The sequence below is a fragment of the Pteronotus mesoamericanus genome, unplaced genomic scaffold, assembly GCF_021234165.1.
Source record: "Pteronotus mesoamericanus isolate MK-2021 breed Mesoamerican mustached bat unplaced genomic scaffold, CSHL_Meso_final contig_58, whole genome shotgun sequence".
Lineage (NCBI taxonomy): Eukaryota > Metazoa > Chordata > Mammalia > Chiroptera > Mormoopidae > Pteronotus > Pteronotus mesoamericanus.
The window spans coordinates 9,176,441-9,201,591 of NW_026555205.1; the positions used below are offsets into that span (position 1 = coordinate 9,176,441).

General features: G+C 38.8%; 1 protein-coding gene across 1 annotated transcript; it reads right to left on the reverse strand.

Moving 5' to 3' along the window:
• Window positions 1-12: 12 nt before the first annotated feature.
• On the reverse strand, window positions 13-23,046 carry VSIG1 (V-set and immunoglobulin domain containing 1). Its single transcript, XM_054580424.1, has 6 exons — window positions 22,867-23,046; window positions 10,104-10,302; window positions 4,660-4,815; window positions 4,161-4,280; window positions 1,108-1,255; window positions 13-310 (listed from the first exon to the last, which is right to left on the reverse strand). The coding sequence occupies exons 1-6, from the start codon at window positions 23,044-23,046 to the stop codon at window positions 13-15; spliced, it is 1,101 nt and encodes a 366-aa protein (XP_054436399.1).
• Window positions 23,047-25,151: the final 2,105 nt, after the last annotated feature.

Consider the following 25,151-nt stretch of genomic DNA (forward strand, 5'->3'; position numbering starts at 1 on the left):
GCAGCCTATGTCTTATTCATTTTTTTTTCCCTCATCACACAAGGGCTCAACCACAATCTCAGGTTCGGGCTCCGGCTCGGGTTCCAGCTTGATTTCAAGCTCAGGTACTTGGGCAGGCTCAGGTTCTGGGGAAGGCTCCTGGGCAGGCTCCAGGAAAGGCTCAGGCTTGGGGAGAGACTCATGATCTGGCTCCAGAATGGTATTGGGGTCAGTTTCATGGAAGGAAGATTGCAGTGTCGCTTCTAGTTGGATAACATCTTCAGATGGTATTGTCTCGAACTCTGTGCCTCTGTTTATCTTTGTCATTGGTCTGCAGGAAGAAGGCCCAGGGAAGACCATGTTAGGGTTTGACATTTTATGTGGAACCACAGGCTCTGCAGATTTAGTGACCACAGGTCCCAGTCTGTCAGGAACTCTGTGATTTCTGATATTCTGATTCACTGGTAGACCACGTGTCTCCATTATGGATGTAGAAAGGTTATGTCTCAACAATATCATGAGAGTACGAGAGAAAAACTGGTGTTTAAAACATGGGAAAAACATAAAGATGAAAGAATCTACATATCTAGTAAGGTCTTTGAGGGCCAAATCTATAGCTCGGGTGCATCTCCCACTTTATCTAACACAATGTTTGCATCTGGTTGGTGCCCAAAACATAAGTGTGGAAGCATAGAAATGAAGGAGTGTGATGTACATTCAAAAAGAAATAGCAGAGTGGTCAAGAGCATGGGCTGTGGGCATGGTCAGATGACCTAGGCACTTCTGCCTTTGTGAACCCCTTGTTCCAAAAAAATATTAAAAATTATATTTATGATTGTTAGTAGAAAGACAAGCATAGAAAGCATACTAATATGATACATTAAATCATTTTTATTAGACATAAAAGAGTTATTGTAGTAAAATAAGTTGATATAAGTTGCTTAGAACAGTTTGTCTCACAGTGCTCAGTAAATGTTACCCATCATGATTCTTTTATAAAAGCAGTGAGAATAAGCAGAATGATACTCGTAATAGCTTATGCTAAAAGGAATGCTTGGGAAGAGCTGACTGAAAGATATACCTGAGAAATGTCTATATTCAAGTAAGGACAGCAAAATAAGTTCTTACTCGAGTTCTGTGGTGGTTTTAGAATTTCTCTTCCTTTCCTTCCCCTTTGCCTTTGCCTTGCTCCTTGCAAAACACACCACAGAGGTGATAATGGCAGCACCCACTAGGGAACCCACCAAGGCCCCAACAATGATTCCAACTTCTGGATCTGGAAGATACAAACAGCTGGTTAGAAAGGTGGAACATATTGTCTCTGCCTCATACATGTGCTTTTGTGACCATTGGGGAACACTTGGGGTGTTCACAGAGTAGGAAAGAGACCTGGATAGGTTGGGAGCATGGAAACCCTTAGAACTCTGCCAGCTGGACTCAGTGGAAAGAAAGATGGCTAGGCCATCTATATAGCTTACCCACTCACATTTACACACATAAAAAAATATGCCAACCTGGGGGAGGTGGTGTCATCTTCAAAATGGGGTTTAGAGAAGTGAGTCTTCAGTGTGCATTTGCTTGGCCAATGAGAAAGACACCATGAATATGTACTCCAGTGACCAGAGAAATGACCTCTGTTACAGGCAGGGACATTTCATCAGGTTTTCCCAGAGAGTAAGTCAGGTAGGTCCCTAAAAACATTCTCTCTCACAGATTCCATGCTCACCATGGAGACTCATGCATTCTCATCAATGGAAAGGGATATACCCATTCCATAAACTGATTTATTAGATGAGTCTATGGAGAAACTTAATGTGTGCGATGATTCACATGAGCATTAGATCTTAAAGCACTAAGGTATTGCCTCAAGAGGCTATGTCTGGGTTCCAGGAGGGCTCATCTCCATCTACCTCTCTTCAAATAAGAATGGACATCTTATAGTTTTAGACTAAAGGCTAGTTGAATTTCCTGATTATCTTTTCAATGTTTTATTACTAAAGGAATACATGTTAATAATTTAGAAAGTCAAACAGTTCTACTAGATTTCTAACAGAAACAAAAACAAACAAACAAAAAACACCAGCTGCCTATCTCTGAGCCTCATTGACTAGAGATAACCATTTTTAACTTTTTTTTAAATCTTCTGAAATTTGCCTTCATGTTTCTATTACGCTTGTTCTAATATGTCCTACATTTTCTAATTTTGGTAACTTTCCATTGACTTCCTACTCCAGAAGTTGAAGATTTAAAATCTTAAACCATTCCTCATACACTTTGCCACATTCTTCTTATATAGACAAGTCATAATTAAATCCAAGTTTGCAGTATTATGGCTATATATATTATACACAGCTGCAGAACATAGTATTATTATGATCCTCTCTTGTATAACATTTAAATTTTTTCTGAGGTTAATAATTGTTTCATTTGGGATTTTTAAAAATGTATTATTGCTAATCCCCAAAATTTCCAGTAAAACTATTGAACGCCTTTCAATAGATTCAAACATATCAGGTAATCCATAGTCTTTTTTCCCTCCTCAGAGATATCCTTTATGGAACCCTCATTCTCCTTCCACTGAGTGGACTTGTTGCACTCCTGCTCTACTGTCATCCTTCAACCTCCTTTTACCTTTGTCCCTATTTTACAGATAAAGAAACAGACTTTGCAAGTTCCTTCAAGATCTAGCTCAAACAGCACTTCACTGGTAGAGCTGTCCCTGGTTCTATAACCACTATTTCTTCTTTGATGTTCTATAGACACTGTGTAGACGTCTGTTATAGCATTTAACACATTTTAGTGTTTCTCCATCCCTCTAGCTAAAATATGAGCTCCTTGATTGTAAGGCATATATGTTATTGATCTCTGTACCTCCATCACCTAGGACAGTCCCTGGCTTATAGTAGATATTCAGTGAATATTTGAGGAAGTCATGGAAGCAGGGAGGAAGGAAGAAAGGGAGATAGGGAAGGAAGAAGCCAAATGCCAATGTTGGAAAGAATTCAAAAGGAAGTGAGGCTTAAGTACAAATCCTAGGAATCTCTCCATCTGCAGTATGACTGTACCTCTAGAAAGGCAAAACAAGATTGGAGAAGATCTAGGGAAAAAAATAGCAGAAATGGATAAAGGAACTACATCCCTTCAATGGATGAGCGATGAATGGGGGTTGATTGGGACTACAGAGAAGACAGACCAAAAAGGTGAGGTTTCTTCACTTTGAATGAAAATAGTTGAAAGTACTGTAAGAATGAAGGTGTAGTCTGGAGTTGGAAAATGTTTGGATTAGGACAAATAAAAGGAAGAAAGCTCAGCTTCATAGGAGAGTAAAGATCCAATGGAAATGGCCACCTGTGTATTGTATAGATTGAAACCACAGATTCAAAGTAAGTTAGAAAAAAATGAATAGATTCTAAGTGTTAAGTGATCTTTGGAGATGTGGCAAGATATCCTTTATGGGAGGGTGCCCCTGACTGGCCCAATCTGACAATTCCAGGCCCTCAAGTCTATGCTTAGTAACTAAGCACTTCTGAACTGGAAAGTTGAGGTTCAGAGACATCCTGGCACTGCCAGTTACTAACTGGATGACCTTGGACAAGTCACTTACCTCCCTGAACTTCAGTTTCCTTTCAGGAAAATGAGGCTAACAATATATTCTGCCTGCTAGACAGGGTAGTTTGAGGATCAAATGAGGAATGCTAACAGTACCTGTCTGAGTGGTGCATAATTTGTGCTTCACTAATAATATTGGCTACTGTGACTGTAGGTGTGAGTGTTTTTATTATTATTAGAGGCAGATCTTAACAAATTAGTTAAGAACTGGAAAGTTTTTGAGCTCCATGTTTGATGCAGATTGCTACAGTTTCACTTGGATTTGTCAACCCGCATAACAAAGAAAATTTAGCTTGGTATTATCAATAGGCTGTTGTTTTATTTATTATATGGTAATTCCTACTTTCTAGAGATTTTTGAGGGTTAAACATTTATTTTTATAAACCCTTTAGGGAAGTGTGTGGCACATATTAAGTATAGTGTAAGCATTAGATATTGGGATGGTAATTCATGATATTAACCTACCAAGCACCAAAATGTCCAGATAAGCAGGAAGGACAAATGAGGACTAATTAATTTACTTGGTTTGCAGGCTCACAATATTTGACTTAAAAGTTGTATGATCAACTCACATGATACAGTAAGATCAATTTCACAGGAGCTGTTGCCAAGGATGTTGATTGCAGTGCACTGGTAATAACCTTGTTCAAAATTGGTCAGATTTCCAAAAACCAAAGTTCCGGTGGCTGGGTCTGTCAAGACCAAGAAATAGACTTTTGAAATATTTTATGTGGGTAGAGATCATGTCAATGTAGCAGATCATTCAGCACCAAACCATTTCTTCGCATTGGCCTCCCTTTTTTGATGTATCCTTGTGACTATTCCAAAGTAGCCCAGCTTGGACCACACCATTCTCTCCATACCCACCACCTCTGAGCCAAAACCAGGCCTTACTTCTAGAAGTTGGGGATAAGACCAGACCACAGTCATCTTCTTAAGAAACAGGCATTCTTTTTATACCCCACTCCCAGAAAAATAAAAGACTAAGCTCTAAGGATGAACAGCCAGCCACATGCTGACAGTCACCACATACTCCATACCTTGCCAGGGGCTGCTAAGGGCCATACTTACCAAAGCTTTCTTTCACTGGGATGATGTCTCTTCCTTCAAATTTATACCAGTGGTACACAGGGGAAGGTGTTCCAAGCACCGAGAGGCAAGAAAGAGATATAGGTCGGCCAGTTTCTGGTACTCCTTGAATGCTGCAAAAGGGCTTAGAAGGTTTGACTATAAAACAATGACAAACAGTAAAAATCATGTTAGAAGAATGGCAGTACGTAACTATTGCAGTCATTGACTCCCTTTCATTTTGTGGAATGTCTGCTTAATTTAAAAAAAAAAAATCTTTAAAACTTATTTTGACAGTTTTCTATTTGCACCACCAGATGGGAGTAGAGTACTTCAGATGCAAGGACTTTGGGGTCACCAATTAATATTCCAATAGCATCTCTTCCACCTACCTCCTTCCCAGATTCACAACCATGAATTTCCACATTGTATCTGAAAATATGCCTTTATTAAAACAACCAAATATAAGCAAACACTAAACAGCTAGGAACATAGTTTATATTCTTGAAGCACAGTTCTAAACGAAAATACTTTGAGATAACCTGTTACTTTTTTCTTTTAAAAAATTGTTATATTAATGCCATATTTTTCTTTTTCCTTTTCCTATATGAGTCATTTTGGCACTTATTCTTCTCAGGGTGATACAAATGGTTTGAATTTACCTGCGTCACTCTTTGGTAGGTGAAGCCCATTTGTTGGGAGTGGTGCTATGGAGCATTGAAATCTTTATTCATTTTTCACTCAGCAAACAGGTACTTGAAGGCCTTATGTATGCCTGGCATTGGACTAAGCATGAGAAATTCAAAAGTAATTCTGACACAGTTCTGAAGTGGGGTAGGGGAGTGGTGAAAGAGTAGACCATACTTGGAGGGCTTTGTATCTGATTTTTTTATACTGACAGCAGGAGGACCATGGAAGGAAATTAATTAGGGGAGATATGATGGTCATTTTAACATTTTATCTGGGTTACTCTGACTCTGGACCAAGGGAGAGGAGAAGACAAATTCAAGAGGTATTAACAAGTCAACAGGACTTGGTGACTAAGTAGATATTGGGCATGAGGAAGAAGATGGGGTCAGTGATGATCCCTAGGTTTCTGATTTGAATGGCTGGGCACATAAGTTTGCCATCATCCCCTGAGATTATATAGGAGGAGAAATAGGTTTTCAGGGAAAGAGAGAGGAGGAGAAAGAGGAGAAAATGAGGTCAGTTTGGATTTTAAACCCTCCAAAGATGTGGATTCTCTAATTTGGCCTAGTCAGACCTTAAATCTCCAGACTTCCTAGATCTCTCTGCTCTTACTTGAAAGGTAACAGTTAAGAACACAGCTCTGGATCCACACAAAATACTGGCTCTGCAACTGTACCCTAGATGTCTTTACACAAGTAACGTAACAGAAAAAAGACCTCAGTTTACTCATGTGTAAAATGTGAACAAGAGATTATCTGTGCTCCAGCTAATTCAAATACATTGTATTTATATAATTAAAATAATGTCTATAGAGCCTTGCACATGGAGTTGCTGTTGGCCATGGGCAGGACTAATTCCTGCTGCCACATTTTAAAGCTTGCTACTGAAATTAATCTTCCAGTCTAAGATTCTAACCCACTGTACACATGAACAAGAGAATAGGTGAATAGAGCTGTAATTCTTTGAAACACTTCACCATTCCTATCTTTTAAACAGGTGTCTTTTAATTAAAAGAAGTGTTTTCCTATTTACCTCTTTATTTTCCTTTCCTTTCCACTGATTTTCTCAGATGGGTACAATGCATTGGATTTGCCTATCCTAAACAAGACTATTTAACCGGAAGTCCATTGCAGCTATCACTAGATTTTGATATAGCATTTTTAAAATATGGTAATTTTATGGCCTTTACAACAGAATGGATCAATTTAAACAGAAAATTAAATAGGGTGTTTTATCATGGAGTCAGACACCAGAACTGTAACTAATGATGGACAAAATTCTGAATGGCTTGCATTCATTTCTTGAGCCCAGAATCAAACCCAAATAGGCATTTTATTTATTTACTTTGTTGAACACATTTTTTCTACCTTTTTTAAATTAACAAAATAGTAAATCATTTCGAACCACTTTCCAAACCTGTATATTTTCTAAAACCACTGCATCACTATTGCATTGACCCTTCATCCAGTTAAAGTCCCCAGCAGAACCTAGATGTTTACTGCAAAAGCCATTGATCTATAATTTACCTTTATTGCTTTTAACAGAATTGGAGTGGAAGAAGAGGCTCACTCCTGGAAATAAATGAAAATGTTTCAGTGTGTTCTCAAACCTTCTCTAAATTCATCATTTTCTTTTTATATGCCAAATTCCAGGAGGAAAATGATGCTAATTCCAAATGCATAAAAATAACTATTCAAACTTGTGCTGGGTATTTTTCAGAGATTCATTTTCTAAGGCTGTCATACTAATGGAAGTCTCCCAAATGAACTGTCACCCAAACCACCTGGGCCTCTGCTCATTGCTGTTTCCTTCACCTAAATCATATTCTGCCACCTCAGCCCTTTCTCTACCTTACACATTCTTGCACATCCTTCAATATTCAGTACAGAAGTAGCTTCCTCCAGGAAGCCTTCTTCAGTTCCCCCAAACAGCTTTTAGCCCTTTCCTCTGTGTCTCTCAGCTGTCCTTTCCTACCACCACTGTATGTTTTTATGTCATATGAGTATATCTGCCTCCCTCACTAGACTCTGAACATTTGGAGGGCTTGGACCTTACCTTTTAAAACTTTCCATCTCCATTGCCTAGCACAGTAGCTGGACATGTGCTCAGGGTTTGTCAAATGACCATATGCATGAACAAGTGAATGCATGGGATCAATCAATGCCCACCACTGTGTAATAAAATGTCTCTGAAAGTTGCATTGCTAGGAAGAGCAACCTTTAAAGAAATGTTGGCACTTCTTCCCACCATTAGCCTCCCTTATCCACCTCTCCCCACGATGCCCTGCCTCTCAGTCAGGGTAAGCAGAACAGGCACTCATATACAATGGAATTTGAGAACTGTAAACAACCTTAGCAATTTTTAGAGAAAATTATCAGTTTCAAAATTTCCAAAAGCATTAATTTGTAGAATGCTTCTGTTTTTAGCCCAGTTAGTAGAAACAGCATTTTTGAGAGTTCCCAAACAAACAAGGAAATCCACAGACCCTTCTGCCTCTTACCTTGCTTGAATCCAGGATGCTTCCAGAAAGAAAAGTCATGACAAAGTCATTGCAGGAACAATTTACCCAAAGACTCATGGGAAAGAACAACTCAGAGAAAAAATAACCCTCAGCTTCTTATGGAAGTTGATTAGGGATTCTCTGAACTTTAAATTTAAGAATATTAACCTTTCTGTCTAACTATCTCAAGACTATTTCCAAGCTCAGAGATAAAGAGGTTTGGCTTCTTTAGGTTGTTTCTGGTCAGAAGGACAACCCAGAGTCAAGGAGCAACAGAAAACTATTACAAGACTAATCTCTCTAATTCTTTGAACAGTGATTGTATAACATTTTATCCTCATGGCAAACTTGCAAAGACAGAGCAAGAATTACAATTCCATCTCAAAATGACCAGAACAAGGTGAACTGACTTGCCTGAGGCCATTAGGTAGCCAAGTAAGAGCTAGAACCTACTCTGGCTCATAGCTTGATGTGCTAGCATCTATATCAGTTTAGTTGCCAAATAAATGAAAAATCTTTCAAACTGAAACATCAACTCTCCCAGGAAAGGGCTTCTGTATATTTCTCTTCCCTTGTACCCCAATGCCTAGCACAGGGCTTAGCAAAATAAAAACATGAATGAGCTATGTTACTCTTAAAAATCAGCTCTTGATTATCTTTTCCTCTTTTCTAGGTGGGTAGATGCAATAGCAAACCTTACAGTAAATACATAGTGCATTTTTTGCATTAACTGAATGGCAAGCTCAGACAACTCTTGACATTTCTCCTAGGTCTTCACCTTGTTACCAATTGCTGCTTTTCCAAGCTACTCAACTATCAAGTCACTGATTTGATCTAGTTGCTTCTTTCCTGTGATAGATGTACACAGCTCAAGAACAGTAACTAAATCATCTCCATTTGAGGTTACTTAGACTTGGGAGAACCCTTAGTTCAACTGGTTAGTTGGTAAGTGTTTAGAGCCTTTTCAATCTTCCCTTCAGAACTTCTGAAAGCTTGCACACAGGACCCTCTAAACTGAAAGACAGGATCAAAACTCCCATTGACTGTGAACTTCCCAAGACCAATAACCATGCCTCAATATTGTAAACGTTATGGCTCCTGGCACAAAGTAAGCACTCAATAAATACTGCATAAATGAGCCACTCCAAATTCACTTGAACAATAGATATGACTTGCCCAATGTCACATACTGCATATTTGCATATAAATAAATTCATTCTAATCTGTGGCTTAACATGTGGTCTTTTTCCCAAATAGTGTCAACATTTCATTTTTTTTAAATTACAGTATAATTAGCATACAACAGTATATCAGTTTCAGGTGTACAAAATAGTGATTCAATATGTATGTAACCTATGAGGTGATCACCACACTAAGTGTAGTAACCATCTATCTGTCACCATGCCAAGTTTTTACAATATTATTGACTATATTCCCTGTGCTCCATATCCATGGTTTATTCATTTTATAACTGGAATTTTGTACCTCTTATTCCCCCTCCATCTTTTTCACCCATCCCCACCCCCCTCATCTCTGATAACCAAGAGTTTGTTCTCTGTACTTATGCATCTATTCTTGTTAAGGTCCATTAACAGATAAATGGATAAAGAAGATGTGGTATATATACACAATGGAATATTACTCAGCAATAAAAAATAATGAAATCTTACCATTTGCGACCGTATGGATAGATCTAAAGGGTATTATGATAAATGAAATAAGCAGTTGGAGAGAGACAAATACCATATGATTTCACTTATATGTGGAATCTAGAAATATAATCCAAATAGTGTTAATATTTTTAAAAATGGATGTTCCTGCTTTTATTCAAAACAATGATTTAATGGTGGAAATTGCGTCTGGTTTAAGAGAGGTAATAATTTGTTAGTTGTCTCCCCAAGGTAGGACTGGCTGTTATTGGAAGTCCTCTATGAAAGAGTTGTTAATGAACATTTAGTGTGACTGTGCATTGTCTGAAATGTTCTCATTTTATCCTTCAGAGATAGGAATCCCTGGAGGTGGAGTAATCTACTGCTGTCTGTCATTTTGGCAGCCTTCTTAGTTTGGTTATTTTTCAACATGTTATATGAATGATTTTTCAGTGTTGCTATATGATTTGGGGGGTATGTTTCTAGTTCCCCAATAATCAAAGAGCAAGGATATTTATCCCTGGGACTTAAATGGCATTATAACCCATGCCCTGGCTCATTCAGTGTCCTAAGTTGCCCTGAGAAAAGGCATAAAAAATTGTCCATACCTAACACACTGACTGTGAGAATGCCTTGATTGTTGCCGCCAACATCTGGGGGGTTGTTAACGTCACAGGTGTAGATACCACTATCTTCTGGTTGCACATGCAAAATAGTGATGGATGCATTATCTGGCTTATTAGACATTACAATTCGATCTTTAAATTGCCCGCTGGATGCAGCTTGTCCACCTTCAGAATAGTAAATCTGGAACAGAATAATGAGAGAAATGAGAACTAGAGAGTGCTCAGGGCTAGGATGAACTACCTTGGAGCTCCTTCTGTCCAAGGTTACCTTCTTTGATAGCAGCAGCATTTTCCCCCATCAAAAAACAGGTTTCTGTGGCAAAGGATTTTCAACTCATTGGGGCATTTTAGCTTTCTCACAGCTGTATATGGCCATTACCTCACCTGTGCTCAATGCAACTTTGTGATGTCATCGGGGCAGAGAGCTATGCCTCACTTACAGACAGTAGACAGCTAGGGCTGATGGGATTCAACTCTTAAGTTTAGGTTAGAAGATTAAGATATTCACCTGATGAGTCTACTAGGAGGAAATTCATTATTAAGACACAAATGCCTGATGGGAAATCCAAAACAATCATTTTGCTCATTTTATAAGCTCTTTTCTTTCTTAAATTTTATTGTATTTTTCCATTATCATTTAGTCCCTTTATACCTGCCTCCCCCGCAGCAATCACCACACTGTTGTCCATGTCCATGAGTCCTCCTTCCTTTTTACTCAACCCCTCCACTTACTTTACTCAGTGGGACTATCTGAAAATTCTGGTTTCCCTTGAAATTAGAATAGTCATACTCCTTTTGTACACACATACTCCTTTGGACAAGCAAACTTGAGTTAACCCTGTTAGAATAACATTTCGGAGCAGGCAGGCCCCTGAGAAATCATCTGGTCCTATCTCCTCATAATAGTGGTATGAAGATGGAACAAAATAATCCAGAAAAGGGCCTAGCAAGTGTTTACTCAATGGGGCTACTACCATTCTCCCCATGAGGCAGGAAGCAGAACTGAAATTATTTCAACACGAACATTCAAATCCAGAGAGATTAAATGACCTATCCAAAGTCAAAGGAATTTTAATATTATAATTTAGTAATCTTAAGAAATATCTGGACTCTAGTCTCTTCTCTGTTTAAGAACATGAATAATTAGATCATAATGGCAACTGTGGGAGCAGCATGGTGAGGTAGAAAGAGGCCTGGTCTCTGAGTCAGAAGCTCCAGCTTTTAGTCACAGCTTTGCTTCTCACTAACTGTAACAATGTCAGAGGAGGTGGCTCCTGATCATGTCTCCATGGCAACCTGCTTTGTGATAAGAAACAAAATTATTTAATTTTTAACTTTTAGTTTTTACATCTGAATGAGGAATCAGAGAAATGTCCTCTCAAATATCATAGGTATTCCCTGAGCATAAGCGCCTAAGTTGATTTTATGTGGTACATAAATGAAAACATTAAAAAGAGACATATTTAGAGGAGAATCAAGATGGCAGAGTAGTGAGTGAAGCCACACTGACCTCCTCCCAGGACCAACCTGGAATTACAACTAAATTGTGGAGAAATCACCTGGGACAAACAACTGATCAAGACCAAAAGAGGAGCCTTGTAACCTCGGAGACAGAAGAATCGCATTTAACGCCATCTAACTGGTAAGGAGTGCGGTACAGACCTGAGAAGGTGGGCGGGGCGCCCACGGGCAGCAGCACCAGAAGGATATTGAAACGTCCAGTTGGATTCCCAAGAACAGCGGGGTCTAAACCAAAAGCGGGGATCTCTAGCCCAGAGCACCAGAGCCCAAAAAGTACACAGAAAACAGCCAGCTGCGAAAAGCAGCAGGGTTGCTCTCTGCCAGACACAGGCGGATGGAGACGCAAAGAGCCTTCTATAGGGTCAATGCAAAATTTTTATTTGCAGCCACTTACCCTGGTCTCCGGCAAAGGCAGGGGCAGAGTGGGGTAGAGATGCCTGAGGAGAGACTGGGGAAGGAAGCTTTGGGGAGAGAACTGAGGGAGTAGCCGGCAGGATCTCGGTACTGACTCATCCCCCAAGCGGAAGCAGCCATTTTGCTCAGGAAGAGACCACTCCCCCTGAGCAGCACCAGCGTCAAAGAACCCCATAGCCGTGCCTCCAGGTGGGATTTCACCTTGCCCTGTGCTATCTAAGCTGCCTGCTGAGTGCAGAGTGGCAGCCACAGACAGTACATCCCTGGCTAAAGGGGGCACAGAGAGGTCTGGCGACACTTGAGGAGAGACTGGGGATGGAGGCTTTGGCGAGAGAATGGAGAGAGTAGCCTTTGGGATCCCAGCACAGACTCCTCCCCCATATGGCAGCAGTATGAGAGGACCTAATAACCCCACCCCCAGGCAGGATTCTGCTCCACCCTGAGCTGTCTAATGTGCCCTGCTGAGTGCAGAGTGAATAGATTAACAGCTGAAGGAGACAGCCACAGGCAGTAGATTCCTGGAAGTCTTGAACAGGCTGCCTAAGGTCAGACAGGGTCAACATCTGACATCATTAGAGGCAGATCCAGAAAGTAAAAACAGTGGTCTCCAACCATAGACGTTCACACCACAAAGTCAGGAAATCAAGACAGATCAACTTAAGAAGCAGAAGAAAAAGAGAAGAGTCTCACAAATAATGGGAAGACAAAGAAATACCCCCCAGTCGAAGGGAAAGGAGGAATCACCAGAAAGAGAACAAAATGAAAGACAGGAAAGTAAACTATCAGGTATTGAGTTCCAAACAACGGTTCTAAGGAAGCTCAATGAGCTCAGTGAGCTCAGAGAGAATTACCAAAAACTAGAGAGAAACTATGAGGAACTTCCTGAAAACTATATCAGCATGAAAAAGGACATAGAAACTATCCATAAGAGACAGGAGGAAATGAAGAATACAATTTCTGAAGTGAAGAACACAGTAGAAGGAATCACAAGCAGGCTAGGTGAAGCTGAGGACTGAATCAGCGAGCTGGAGGACAAGGGAGAAAAAAGCTCCCAGAAAGAGGAAGAAAAGGAAAAAAGACTCAGAAAGAATGAAGAGGCATTGAGGGAAATGCAGGACAACCTGAAACGTAATAGTATGCATATAATAGGGATACCAGAAGGAGAAGAGGAGGAGGAAGGAATAGAGAACCTGTTTGAAAAAGTAATGATGGAAAACTACACTAATATCAGGAAAGAAAAAGACACAAAAGTCCAGAAGCAGAGAGGGTCCCATTCAAGAAGGACCCAATGAGGCCCACTCAAAGACACATCATCATTAAAATGGCAAATATCAAAGACAAACAGAGAATCCTAAGGGAAGCAAGGGAGAAAGAGGTAGTAACATATAAGGGAGCCCCAACATGGCTAGCATCTGACTTTTCGGTAGAAACACTGCAAGCCAGAAGGGAATGGCAAGAAATATTCCAAATCATGAAAAACAAAGGCCTGCAACCAAGACTGCTCTACCCAGCAAGGCTCTCAATTAAAATACAAGGTGAAGAAGGAGTTTCCCAGACAAAAGAAGGCTAAAAGAATACACCTCCACCAAACCAGCCCTGCAAAATATGCTAAAGGGACTGCTTTAAGATGAAGAAAAAGTTTTTATGAATACCCCGTTCCTTTCAGAGTTGCCAATACTTGATATTACTAATATTTTTAATAATCATTAATCTGATTGTGACAATGATGTTATTTTAATTGTTCCCTGATTATTTGTTGACACTAAACTTGTTTTAGTATATTTCTTGCCTATTTCTATTATTTTTTTTAAAAAAGCTTTAAATGACTTTTTGGTATTCTTCATCCCTTTATTGATTAAAGGTTTGTAGAACGTTTTTCCCTAAAAAAAAAACAAGAAACAAAAAACCCATTAACCATGTTTTAGATGTGTTGCAAATACTTTTCTATTCTATTCTATTCCTAGTCCCTTAACTTTTTTATATGTATATTACTACATAGTTAAATGTTTAATATAGTCATATCGTCAATATTTACTTTATAGCTTCTGGGGTTGAATATTTTACTTAGGGTCATGAAAAATAGTTCTATTTTCTTCTAAAACTCCTTAGATTCTACATATTGATTTTGAACTCACCTGAATATTTCTTGTATAATGTGTGAAATAGGGCTCTATATTTGTTTTATTTCAAGTAATAGTGGTCCATGCACCTTATGTGTTGAATAAGCCTTATTTTATCCATTGACTTGAAATATCAACTTAATCATACATATATTAATCAGATATATACATTCATCTCTAGAATGTTCATTATATTTCTTTGATTTCCTTGATTATTTCTGTGCTGGTGTCATGTTGTTTTAATTCCTGAGACTTTATAATGGTTTTAATTTTTTTAATATTTTATAATTAACTGACATTTAAAAAAAATAAATGAAATCAATCTACATTTAAGAAAGAAAGAGAGAGAGAGATGGAACTCCTACTTTTTTCAATAACATGAATGGAAGTGGAGAATATTAAACTAAGTGAAATTAGCCAGTTGATGAAAGACAAATACCATATGATGTCACCTATAAGTGGACTCTATTCAACAAAATAAACTAATGAACAAAATAAACCACAGGCATGGAAACATGGAGCAGACTGAAAGTGACCAGAGGGGAGGGGGAAAGAGGACAATGGTGGAAAGGGGAAGGGACTAGATAAGGAACATGTATGAATGACCCATGGACATGTACGACAGGGTGGGAATTGACTGTGGGAGCAGGAGATGGGAGTGGGATGGGTTGAGGGGTTAAAGGGGGAAAAACTGAGACAACTGTAATAGAGTTAACATGATTTATAAATAAAAAAATAATGATAATAAAAAGAGACATATTAAGTACATCAAATCTGTGACCTAATGAATATCATTGCTTGGGTGAGACTAAGATCGATATTTTTAAGATTTTAAGAAACAAAGTCAGTATAGAAAACAACATTAAATAATACTACTTGTGTACACAAGTATGACATACATCATAAAGACAAGACATGAATGACTGAAGCTTTGGAATCACTGATCCCTGATGTTTTTTCATAATATACAGTCTATGTACACACTTTATTAGTTTCATACAAATGTGTATAATTTAAATGATTGTTATTTATTATTCAAAAAACTGGTACTGCCCTAGTAATTAACACTTATTAATACTTTTATATAATCTACTTGAAGAGCCTTATGGTTCACTCTTCTCACTTTATAGAGGAAAGTGAAGACAGAGAAGTTAGCAGCTGGGACAGTTCTAGAACCCAATTCTTTTAATTCCTTGCCTAGTGCTCCTTACATTAATAGGCTAATGAGAGAGAGAAGGTAATCAGCAAAACCAAAGATATTTTCTAGATAACTTAAAAGCACTGTCCTTCAAGAAGAAAGCTAATATGTTTTTAAACTAAGGCAGAAAAGTAGATGTTGAGGGAAAATCAAAGGTTTAAAAAACCATGTTTAAAAAGATAACTTGTCTCCTCTCTAACATCAACTAGCTTTCTTTTCTGCCCTGAGTAATTTATAATTTAATTTATCTGTTCACACCTACTGAAATTACGAACTTTTGCCCCAGAGGGTCTTGTTTGACTGACAAACCAGAAAGCCAGTGTTAAGGTATTCAAGTGGGCCAGGAGCAAGTTTAGTTCATCAACAATCTATTCCATTCATTTGAGTTGAAACCCAAGATATCTAGTTTTCCATTTCACTAGCTAGCAGTGGGCTTATTTACTTTCTAATCAACAATTTGAGTTTCTGTGGACTCCTACCTGGAACACAGTCTGCAGTACATCAGGAAAGCTCTCTACAACTTTAACATATGGCCAATTCCCCTGCTTCCAGGAATACTTGGGGTAGGGCTTCCTGTTTTATACTGAGGTTTCAAGACATCACAATGATATATGACATTGGTTTTGCCTATGACCCACAGTAAGTCCCAGAGGACCTAGGTGAAAAAACCTTCTCTCTGCAGAGATCAGGGGGCCCAAGAGAGTGTGGTTTAAGCCAAGATTGGGACGTGGAAAGAAGCTGTTGTAATCTCACAATTAGGCATGAATCAAGGTGAAATGATCAAATAAATTAAGAGGCCCTGAACTTGTAACTTCCCTGTGAAAAGAACCTTCACTAATTCTTTTATCTTGGCTCCTCATGCTGTAGCTTGTATTTTGCATTCTCACAAATAATAATAAAGGGTGTCAGAGATAGGATGAGGTAAGGAGAGAGGACAATGGAGATCTAAAAGGGAAAAGATTGGTTGTGTGAGGAGGAAAGCCCCAGGGCTACCTATGTGGCCAAACGCATAGACAGGGGGGGCTTTCTGTTAGGGGAAGTCAACATTGTCACACTGTCCGCATAAAGAAAAAAATATATAATGTTTCCCTGAAACTACTTATCTAATCACACAGGAAGGACTGCAACTTGATTCCATTTTCCACAACAGAATAACTCTTTTAAAAACCAAAGCTAAACAATGATCAAGTCCTGGCCATGATCCTATGAGGTTCACATACTTTTCAAAGAAAGTGTATTGTGAATTTAGAGATCAAAGCAAATTAAGTCCAGGAAAAACCATGGATGTTTAACAAGTTACATTCTTTGCCGGGGAGTCTGCTTCAAGAAAATCCATCTCAGTGTTTCCTTAAGTGAGCTTGCTAATTTTATGCCCACTTGCCCTTTGTGGTTTTGTTTATGGCAGACTTCCCTACTTTCCCCCCAGGTTCTCTCTCCATGTCCATTGGTGATGTTAGAGGCTGAATGTGGAATCATGATAGCACATTAATTATAAGACCCCTGAGAAGTCACTTTGCCATGGTTTCTAAGGTTGGAGAGCCTTAAGAAGCCAGATAGATATGAGAAATATGGAAAATGTTTGGGAGGGTCTGGTGGATAGTGTTAATACCAGAGAGAATAGTGGGGACTATGGTGAACTGGAGACCCAACACAAACAAGACTTTTAAAGCGTGAAAACAAACAAAATACTGCGTTGGCAAACCAACATGCATCTGCTGGCCAAATCAGGCCCAGAGTCCTCTAGTTTGCAACTTCTGATTCATCCTCTTTTATTACAGAAGGACACTAAGATCCCTTGAGGAAGTGATTTTCCCAAGGTCACACAATTTATAATAAGACCTGAAATCCAGACCTCCCAATTCCCGCTGAACATATTGAAATGGAACTCAAAGTCCTGACTTAGGTGAGGAAGATGATTCCCAGGAAACCTTCTGCTTTTGGCGCCATTCCATCTTCTACTCTAGCCTGTCCCTTCTGCCAATTGCCACTGTTCATTGACATGATGCTTCTTCCCGTGCTGAGTAAGTTCACCACACGATGCCTTCAATGTCTGCCAGCTGCAATAATAGCCTTTCCCTCTCCTACTGTGCCAAGTTCCTATTCACATAAGGTCATATAGCTAGGAACCAGATTTGTCCAAAAAGATTTTTCTACTCAGCTTTGTGACACTGCTTTCTAACTAGAAGGTAGAGTATTAAAAAAAAGGGTTGGAAGTACTGTCTGGTTTCTGTTTGAGTCTGAGTTGCAGTTAATAAATGTGTTTAGCCTCCAGACCTGATTTTGTGGGTTCTTTTTGGAAATGTGGAGAGTATAGAAATCCACAGCCAATCACCCATCCTTCCCCTCTGGCTTCTTGCTTTCCTGCACTTCATAAAGGGGTGAGCCATAGAAGGGGTGATGAGTGTAGAGTAACAATGATCTCAAGCCCAGAATTTTTTTCTGGAGTGTACTAGAGGGCTGGGATTGCATATAGAAGAAATGTAACACCAAAAGGATTTTTTGCCCACAAACCACTCTCTTCCCAACCTGCCATTTGCCTGAAACACCTACCATTTAAATAGCTTTTAGGGGGTGAAGGCATGGAAAGCCTATGCTTAAATTATTTTTTTTGGAAAATAACAAAATATACTACCACCAGTCCCTAACACCTTAACATTCAAATAACTTATCAAAATTATTAAGAATAGACACACGAGGAAGTGGGATACAGAATATATAAACTTTAATGGGGGGGTGGGAAGGGAAGAACTTAGCTTCTCAATGAATGTTACACTGGCACTTTGGGCAGACAATTATTTCTTATGGGGGGGTCTGTGCTATATATTACAAGATATTTAGCATCTCTAGCCACCACCCACTAAATGTCAGTATTGGCTCCCATTTATAACAATTAAACCAACCCTCTGTCATTTTCGAATACCCCTAAGGAGGTAGAACACCTCCACTCTGTCAACATTTGAAAAGCATTTGATATAATAATCTGTAGAGGACAGGAAAGGTTGGAAGGACCTGAGCAGCCAGAGAATATGAAGACACTAGGTTTGGAATAGAAGTTGTTCACATCATATGTGTGTTGGAAAGATGAGGACGGCAAAGGGTTTCTTCTACTATGGATATTCTAGAAGAATGAGAATTGTCTGAGAGACCATTGCTAAGTAGGATCAATGCCTGTTCTGTTCATAGGAAGCTGAGGTCTCTGAAGTTTTACCAGTGACTGGCTAGGTGGAAGAGGAGGCCACTCTTTTGATCAGAGGGGCATCAGGCCACCCAAAACTACCATGCTAGCATGCCTGTCCCAAGACCTAGAATCTTCAACTAAGAGTCCCTGTTGAGGAAGTCATCACTGAAAATTGTCTGTCATCTGAAAGGAGGGCTTCTCTAAGAGGAGGACCATGCTAAAGAATATCCTGGTCTCCTTGGACAGAAGATTTGTGGGATAACTCTGTAAACCCCATTCACCAAAAGAACCTCTTGGAAGATAAAGTAAGAGATAACCCCCACCCCTGGCTATTAAGAAACGTTAGAACTTGGAGTCAACTGCTCCTTTATAACACAATAGTTTGGGGAGAGGAGAAGAATATGAGCCTATGGCAAGAGTTGGCCCCAACACGGCCCTGAGCTTTTTGGAGGAGGCTGAAAAGAATTCCAGACACTGGCATGAGAAATCAAACTCAAAGCAGTCCCAGTTTTGCCAGGGGTTTGTCATGATCTAGATTTTTACCAAACTCAGGACCTCCCTTCCCACTCCTAAAAGCTCGTGTCATTGCCCTAGAGACACCAAACAATGAAGAGGTCCAGTAATGCATCAATAGATGTTCTTACCTGAGATGTCCAGCTACATCTTCCCCGAGCATCTCTTGCATGCGCCATTTTTAGACACTGACTGACTGCCTTTTCCTCCATACCCTCAGTATTGAGGCACCAGTTGTGCTGTGTTTGAGCAGAAATGGGTGGATCTGAGAGCTGAATAATAAATGGTATACTGCCACAACAACCTAGGAGTTGAATTGAATCACTCAGTGGTCAGTGTGGCAACATCTTACTCCCATCAATCATAGAACTGTCTAATAGCACAACAGTCTTTTTTTCTTATCCCCCAAAAGTCCCCATAGGCATTCCTAGATTAACATACAACATGCTCTACAGGATTCTGAATGCATGGAAGTGCTCAAAGAGGAAACAAATTTGAAATAGAAGCCAAATTTAATTTTGAAAAATACCATGCCTATCAGTAAATGAGTGGATCAAAAAACTGTGGTACATTTACACAATGGAATAATATACAGCAGAAAGAAAGAAGGAACTCCTACCCTTCGTGACAGCATGGATGGAACTGGAGAGAATTATGCTAAGTGAAATAAGCCAGGTGGTGAAAGACAAATACCATATGATCTCACCTATAAGTGGAACCTAATCAATAAAACAAACAAGTGAGCAAAATAGAACCAGAGACATGGAAATAAAGAACAAACTGACAGTGACTAGAGAGGAGGGTAGAGGGAGATAATGGGGAAAGAAGGGGAAGGGTCAAGTCAAGGAATACATATAAAGGACCCATGGTCAAAGACAATAGGGGTGGGGGAGGATAGAATGTGGGAGGTGGGGGTGGATAGGGGAGAGTATTGGGGGGAAAATGGGGACAACTGTAATCGAACAACAATAAAAGAAATTTAAAATACCATCCCAATTGAAGGTATCTGCAACGTCTTTGAGTAGGTTCTCTGTTCAGGGATAAGGAATAGGCAGAAGAAGAACCTGACCCCTCCCTTTAGCCACAGGGACCTAAAAGGCAGTGGGGCTGGAAACCATTTCTGGGACAAAAATCCTCCAAAAGCTCTGTCCCAGCTGGCCAGCTATACAAAGTGTATCTTGTTGGGCTGGGTACCCTAGTGCCCATGACCCAGAGCTATGGATAGAATAGACATTTTGCAAAATCACCATTTTGAGAGTAGTGTTGCTGATAGTAATAACTCACATTCATTGAATGGTTACTACACAGAAGGCTTCCTAGTACTTCATAAGTATCATCTCATTAAATTTGCACAGTAGACCTATGAAGTAAGTAAGTAGCCCCATTTTATAGATGGAAAAACTGAATCTCTGAAAGGTCAAATGATTTGAATAAGGTTAACAAGCCAGCCAGAAAGTAGAAGGAGAAGGAGTAGAACTAATTGGAGGTTTCCACAGGGGCTCCAAAACTATTCATCTGGAAAAGCAGAGAGAAGCACATGCCTACATTGTATGGAGGAAAATGGGGAAGGACTGAAATTCTCAAGATGTAGAGATCTAAGGATAGTTATAATGGGGCAAGGAGGTGGAAGAGAAAGCCTGCCTTTTTGGAGGTGATTTTCCCTGTCTCCAAGCCAAGAGCTGGTCCTACTTCACCCTGTCTTCTATGTGGCTTAAGTCGCAAAGATAGTACAGGTCTCATGGTCTTCAAGAAATACTTGGAATGTTTTATGATCAAGGAGCATGTTTTCACTAATCAAGTGTTTTGGTGCAGAAGACCTCTTTTGATTTGGTCATCCCAAAAGAGTAGATGCCTTAAATTATTTGCCCTGCCTATACCAGACATTTTGAAGAATGAGGCAAATGGCAAGTAAATAAGCTACTTAATAAATACTTATTTGTTCATAGATATTCTTTCTAAAGTTCTTCTAAGAAATGTCCTGAGTGCAAGCCACATTGAGTTCAATAACCTACACCTTCTTCTTCTCCATTTCCAGGTCTAGAATAGTCATTGTTGGTCATAAGATCCTTTGGCCCTGCATCTCTGAGCTCCTCACCAGCTACATTCAACCAAGAGATGACCTTGTATCATAGCAGGTACAAAAACGAATTTGTGGTTTTGAATTCAGACTGGCCTGGCCTGGTCTATGGGCAGTTGAAGACATCTTGATTTGGGGACCAAGCCTAAAATTTTTTTCCAAAATATATTGGCAAGGCCTTTCTAAATTCAGCCCTTTCTGGAAAAAATGAGAAGGACTTTAAGCCTACAGACAAAGAATGTACTGAAAAGACTAGTAAGGAGTGTAAGTTTTAAAAAGGAAGAAACGTCATGTGATTATTGTCATCTACAATCTAAGAGAGCAGTGTACTCTTTCAGTTAATTGCAACAAGTGAGGTCTTGGGCCAGGACATTTTCGGTGATGGAAACTCACAGATTTACTGTTGCTGCTGATGTTGATAACAGTGTTTATAGGGATTAAAACTTACAGTGATTTATATTATTTTGCCATTATTTTCACATACATTATGTCAGTTGATTCCCCATGAGACATATAAAAGAGTGTTACTGTTCTACCATTTTTAAGAGAGGCATAGAGTGAGAGATTCAGATACTTGTCTAAGGTAACTAGTACGGAGCAAAATTTGATTAGAGGGTGGAATTGATAAAAATCTCCTCTTGAATGGTGTTTCCTGTTACACAAGTGTTCAGGGACTCTGGTGAAGAGATGACTCAGCATGCCCAAAAGACTAGTGATTGCTGAGACAACACTGGCCAAGGTGTGGTTCCTCCAAGCTAACATTGTTCTTCACCTCTGCCCTAGGGCCTCCTCCAGTCTACTGAACTGGTTTTCCCTCTATCTTTCTACCAATTAAAATCTTCCCTTTATTTCAAGGTCAAACTAACTACATCCAACTATTTCAAATCATATTGATTTGTCTCTTCTCTGAATTCCTTGTTTTGGATTATACATCGTTTTGAAAATCTAATGGAAGCTACAGATCTTTTCCCTCAAGGAATATGTGTTGGCATATGTGCTTACACACTTATGCACACACAGAGAGAAACACACACACTTTGAGTATACAATTTTAAACCTTGGGATAATTTAAAGATGCGATTACCCTTAAGGTCATATGGAGAAAACCTGGGAATGGGCAGCTTGCAGGTAGAATCATTCTCCTCATTTGACTTTCACACGCCCTCCCCTTGCACCAGACCCTAGCCTACCCTTCTTATCCTCTATCCTATAGCTTCCTGCTTCCTTTGTTTAGCCAGAGTTCATCACTATTTTGGCCCTTTTCCACCTATTTGGGACTCTTATCCCACCAGGACTCAGTCTGGTGCAATGAGCTAGCTCACTTGACAGGCAGATCCCAGATATTAAGTTTGAGAGAGATCTACAGATCAATTAGGACATGAATTTGAATTAGGGTCTTCTGGAAATAATAGTGAGAAAGATTTTTTTGGAGGGGAGGAAGTCCTTTCAGAACTGCTCATTTCACCTATGAGAAGGACCATTCCTGTCTAATCCGGAATACCTGATATGCTTGATGTTGACTTACACAGAATTAAGATAACAGGCTATAATTGAATATGAAGAGAGTCAATTATGTGATGGCATTCCCTAAGCAGATATCTTCACATTCTTTGTATCTGAGGCTCTGCCACTGTTGTCACTGGCTAACCATTCCTTCACACACTGACTTCAATAATTTATGCCAGAAATACTAAAGGGGAATTGTTTAGGAATAAAGCTCTTACAGTTATTGGATGTGACTCCTTTTTATCAGAGAAGGACCACTGGATGGAAAGATTGTCCCGGGAGGCCACAGTGCTGGTGTAGGTGCAGATGAGAGTGACATTAGATCCAACAGTCACATTCAGGACACCATGTGGGATGGTCACTTGCACCGCACTAACTTGACCTGAAAAGATAATCATCAAAAACAATGGTATACACTCACATTCTGATTACTTTTTTTCATTACAAAACATTTTCAATGACATCTTATTTGAGGAATCCAAAGTGAAGAGCATAAAGTAGAATGAACCATATAGGAAAGCTGAACAAGCAATTGGCATGGGGTAAGGGAGTTTTTTTAACAAATTACTATGTGAATATACTCAAATCCTATGTGATGGTGAGGTGATAGCACTGGACTGGGAATTTCTTCTGTGTAAGAATGACCTCGGTCACTTCTTGTCCTTTTGGTTAAGATCAAGTGAAGAATAGCTTTGGACAGAGGTTCTAAAAATACTTTCCAGGGACTCACAAAGGTCCTTGAGTATGAAGAACAACCATTCCAGTTTTTCCAGAACTAAGGGGTTCCCTTAGACATGGGACTTTCCATTTTAAGACCAGGTCTCAGTGTTTAAACCAGAAAAATCCCAGGAAAACCAGGATGAGTTTGTTGCCCAGTCTGTAAGACCATTTTGTTAACTAATAGATAAAAATTATGTTCATAATACTAAGAAGTTATTTTCTTTTTTCACTTTCATCCTCTCATCCATATACAATGAAATGTTCTAGGAGCTACACAATAATGATGTCACTGCTCTGGTAACTAATGGAATGTGTGCTTCTATATTTTCGTGTTAAACTTTTTTTTTGTTTTACTCACTAATACAGTAAATATAAATAGAAATAACCCACATAGAAAAAATTCCTTGGGGTCCCCAATAATTTTTAATTAAAAATGTATAGAATTAAATGCATATGTATACACACAAGTAAAAGTAAAAATGGACAAATATGAATAAGATCTGTAGATTGTATCAATGTCAGCGTCCTGGTTGTGCTATTATACTATAGTTTTACAATACATTACATGGTGGGTAGGGTTGAGTAAAGCATGCATGGGATGTCTATCTTCTTAAAAAGTTTAATGACTGCAGGATCTGCAGTGATATCCCATATTTTATCAATGATATTGATGTTATCTGTCTAATTTGTTTTTATTTTCACCAGTCTTGCTAGAGGTTTGTCAATTTTATTTATTGATTCTTTTCTAAAGAACCAGATTTTTTATTTCATTTAATTTTCTCTATAGTTTACTTATTTTAATTTCACTGATTTCTGCTCTTTTTTATGTCTTGAATTCTGTTTTTAATAGAAATTTAAAAAGAGATGCCTATGGTTTGGAAGGTAAGGTGATCTTTTTGGTCTCTCTTTTGTACAGAATACATTTCATTTTAAACCTAGTGCCCAAACCTTTTGGTTCTTCTATCAAATGATTACTAAAGTGCCATGAAAACAGTAAGGTATTTGCACAGGTGCCTCTGTTCAGCCCAGTTCTTCAAACTTCTTGGCATCCAAGATTAGGAGAAAATTGTTTTTCTCCTGGTTGGGGGTGATCAACACAGAAAGAATAACTCCATTATCTTCTTTATTGTTTCTGGTATTAGGAAAAAAAAAAACAGATTCTGAAGACTAAAAGCCATTTTCTCTTCAAACCATCAGTTACTTGTTCACCACATCAACCTTGATTAGGAAGATCCCCCAGCAAATGCTGAAAACCACAGCCATAGAAGAAATGATACTTTTTTTTTTTTTTTTTTTTTTTTTTGCCACTGAACCTACCATAGTGACTTCAGCTCTTAATTAGTTCCTCATTTCTGGTTGTTTTGGGATTATTTTGTCCTTTGTTTTCTAGATCTTTGATGTAGAAACTAAAATTAATGACATGAAAATTCTCTTCATTTCAAGTGCAAGCATTAGGTATTATAAATTTCTCTCTTAGTAGTGCTTTAGTTGCATGTTACATATTTCTACATGTTATATTTTTATTTTCATTCAGTTTATGTACATTTTTAATTTTTTCTTTGACACTTCATCTTGATCCATATATTATTTAGAAGTGTATTGTATAATTTTCAAGTATTAAAAGAGTTATTATTTTTCAGTTCTTCATTTCTAGTTGGATTGCATTGTGATTAGAGAACAGACTCTATGTTATTTCAATTTTTAAAAATAATTGATGTCTGTTTTATGTCCAAGCACATGGTCTATTTGGTAAATGTTCTTGGGTGCTTGGAGAAAAAAGTGC

Coding starts and splice junctions, on each gene's coding strand:
- VSIG1 (XM_054580424.1), bottom strand. CDS start 23,046: ATGATTATCTTTTCAGGTCAAGTTAGTGCGGTGCAAGTGACCATCCCA. Junction 10,303..22,866: donor AGGAGTCACATCCAATAACT/GTAAGAGCTTTA, acceptor ATTCTGTTCCAG/ATTTACTATTCTGAAGGTGG. Junction 311..1,107: donor AAAACCACCACAGAACTCGA/GTAAGAACTTAT, acceptor TTCTTCCTGCAG/ACCAATGACAAAGATAAACA.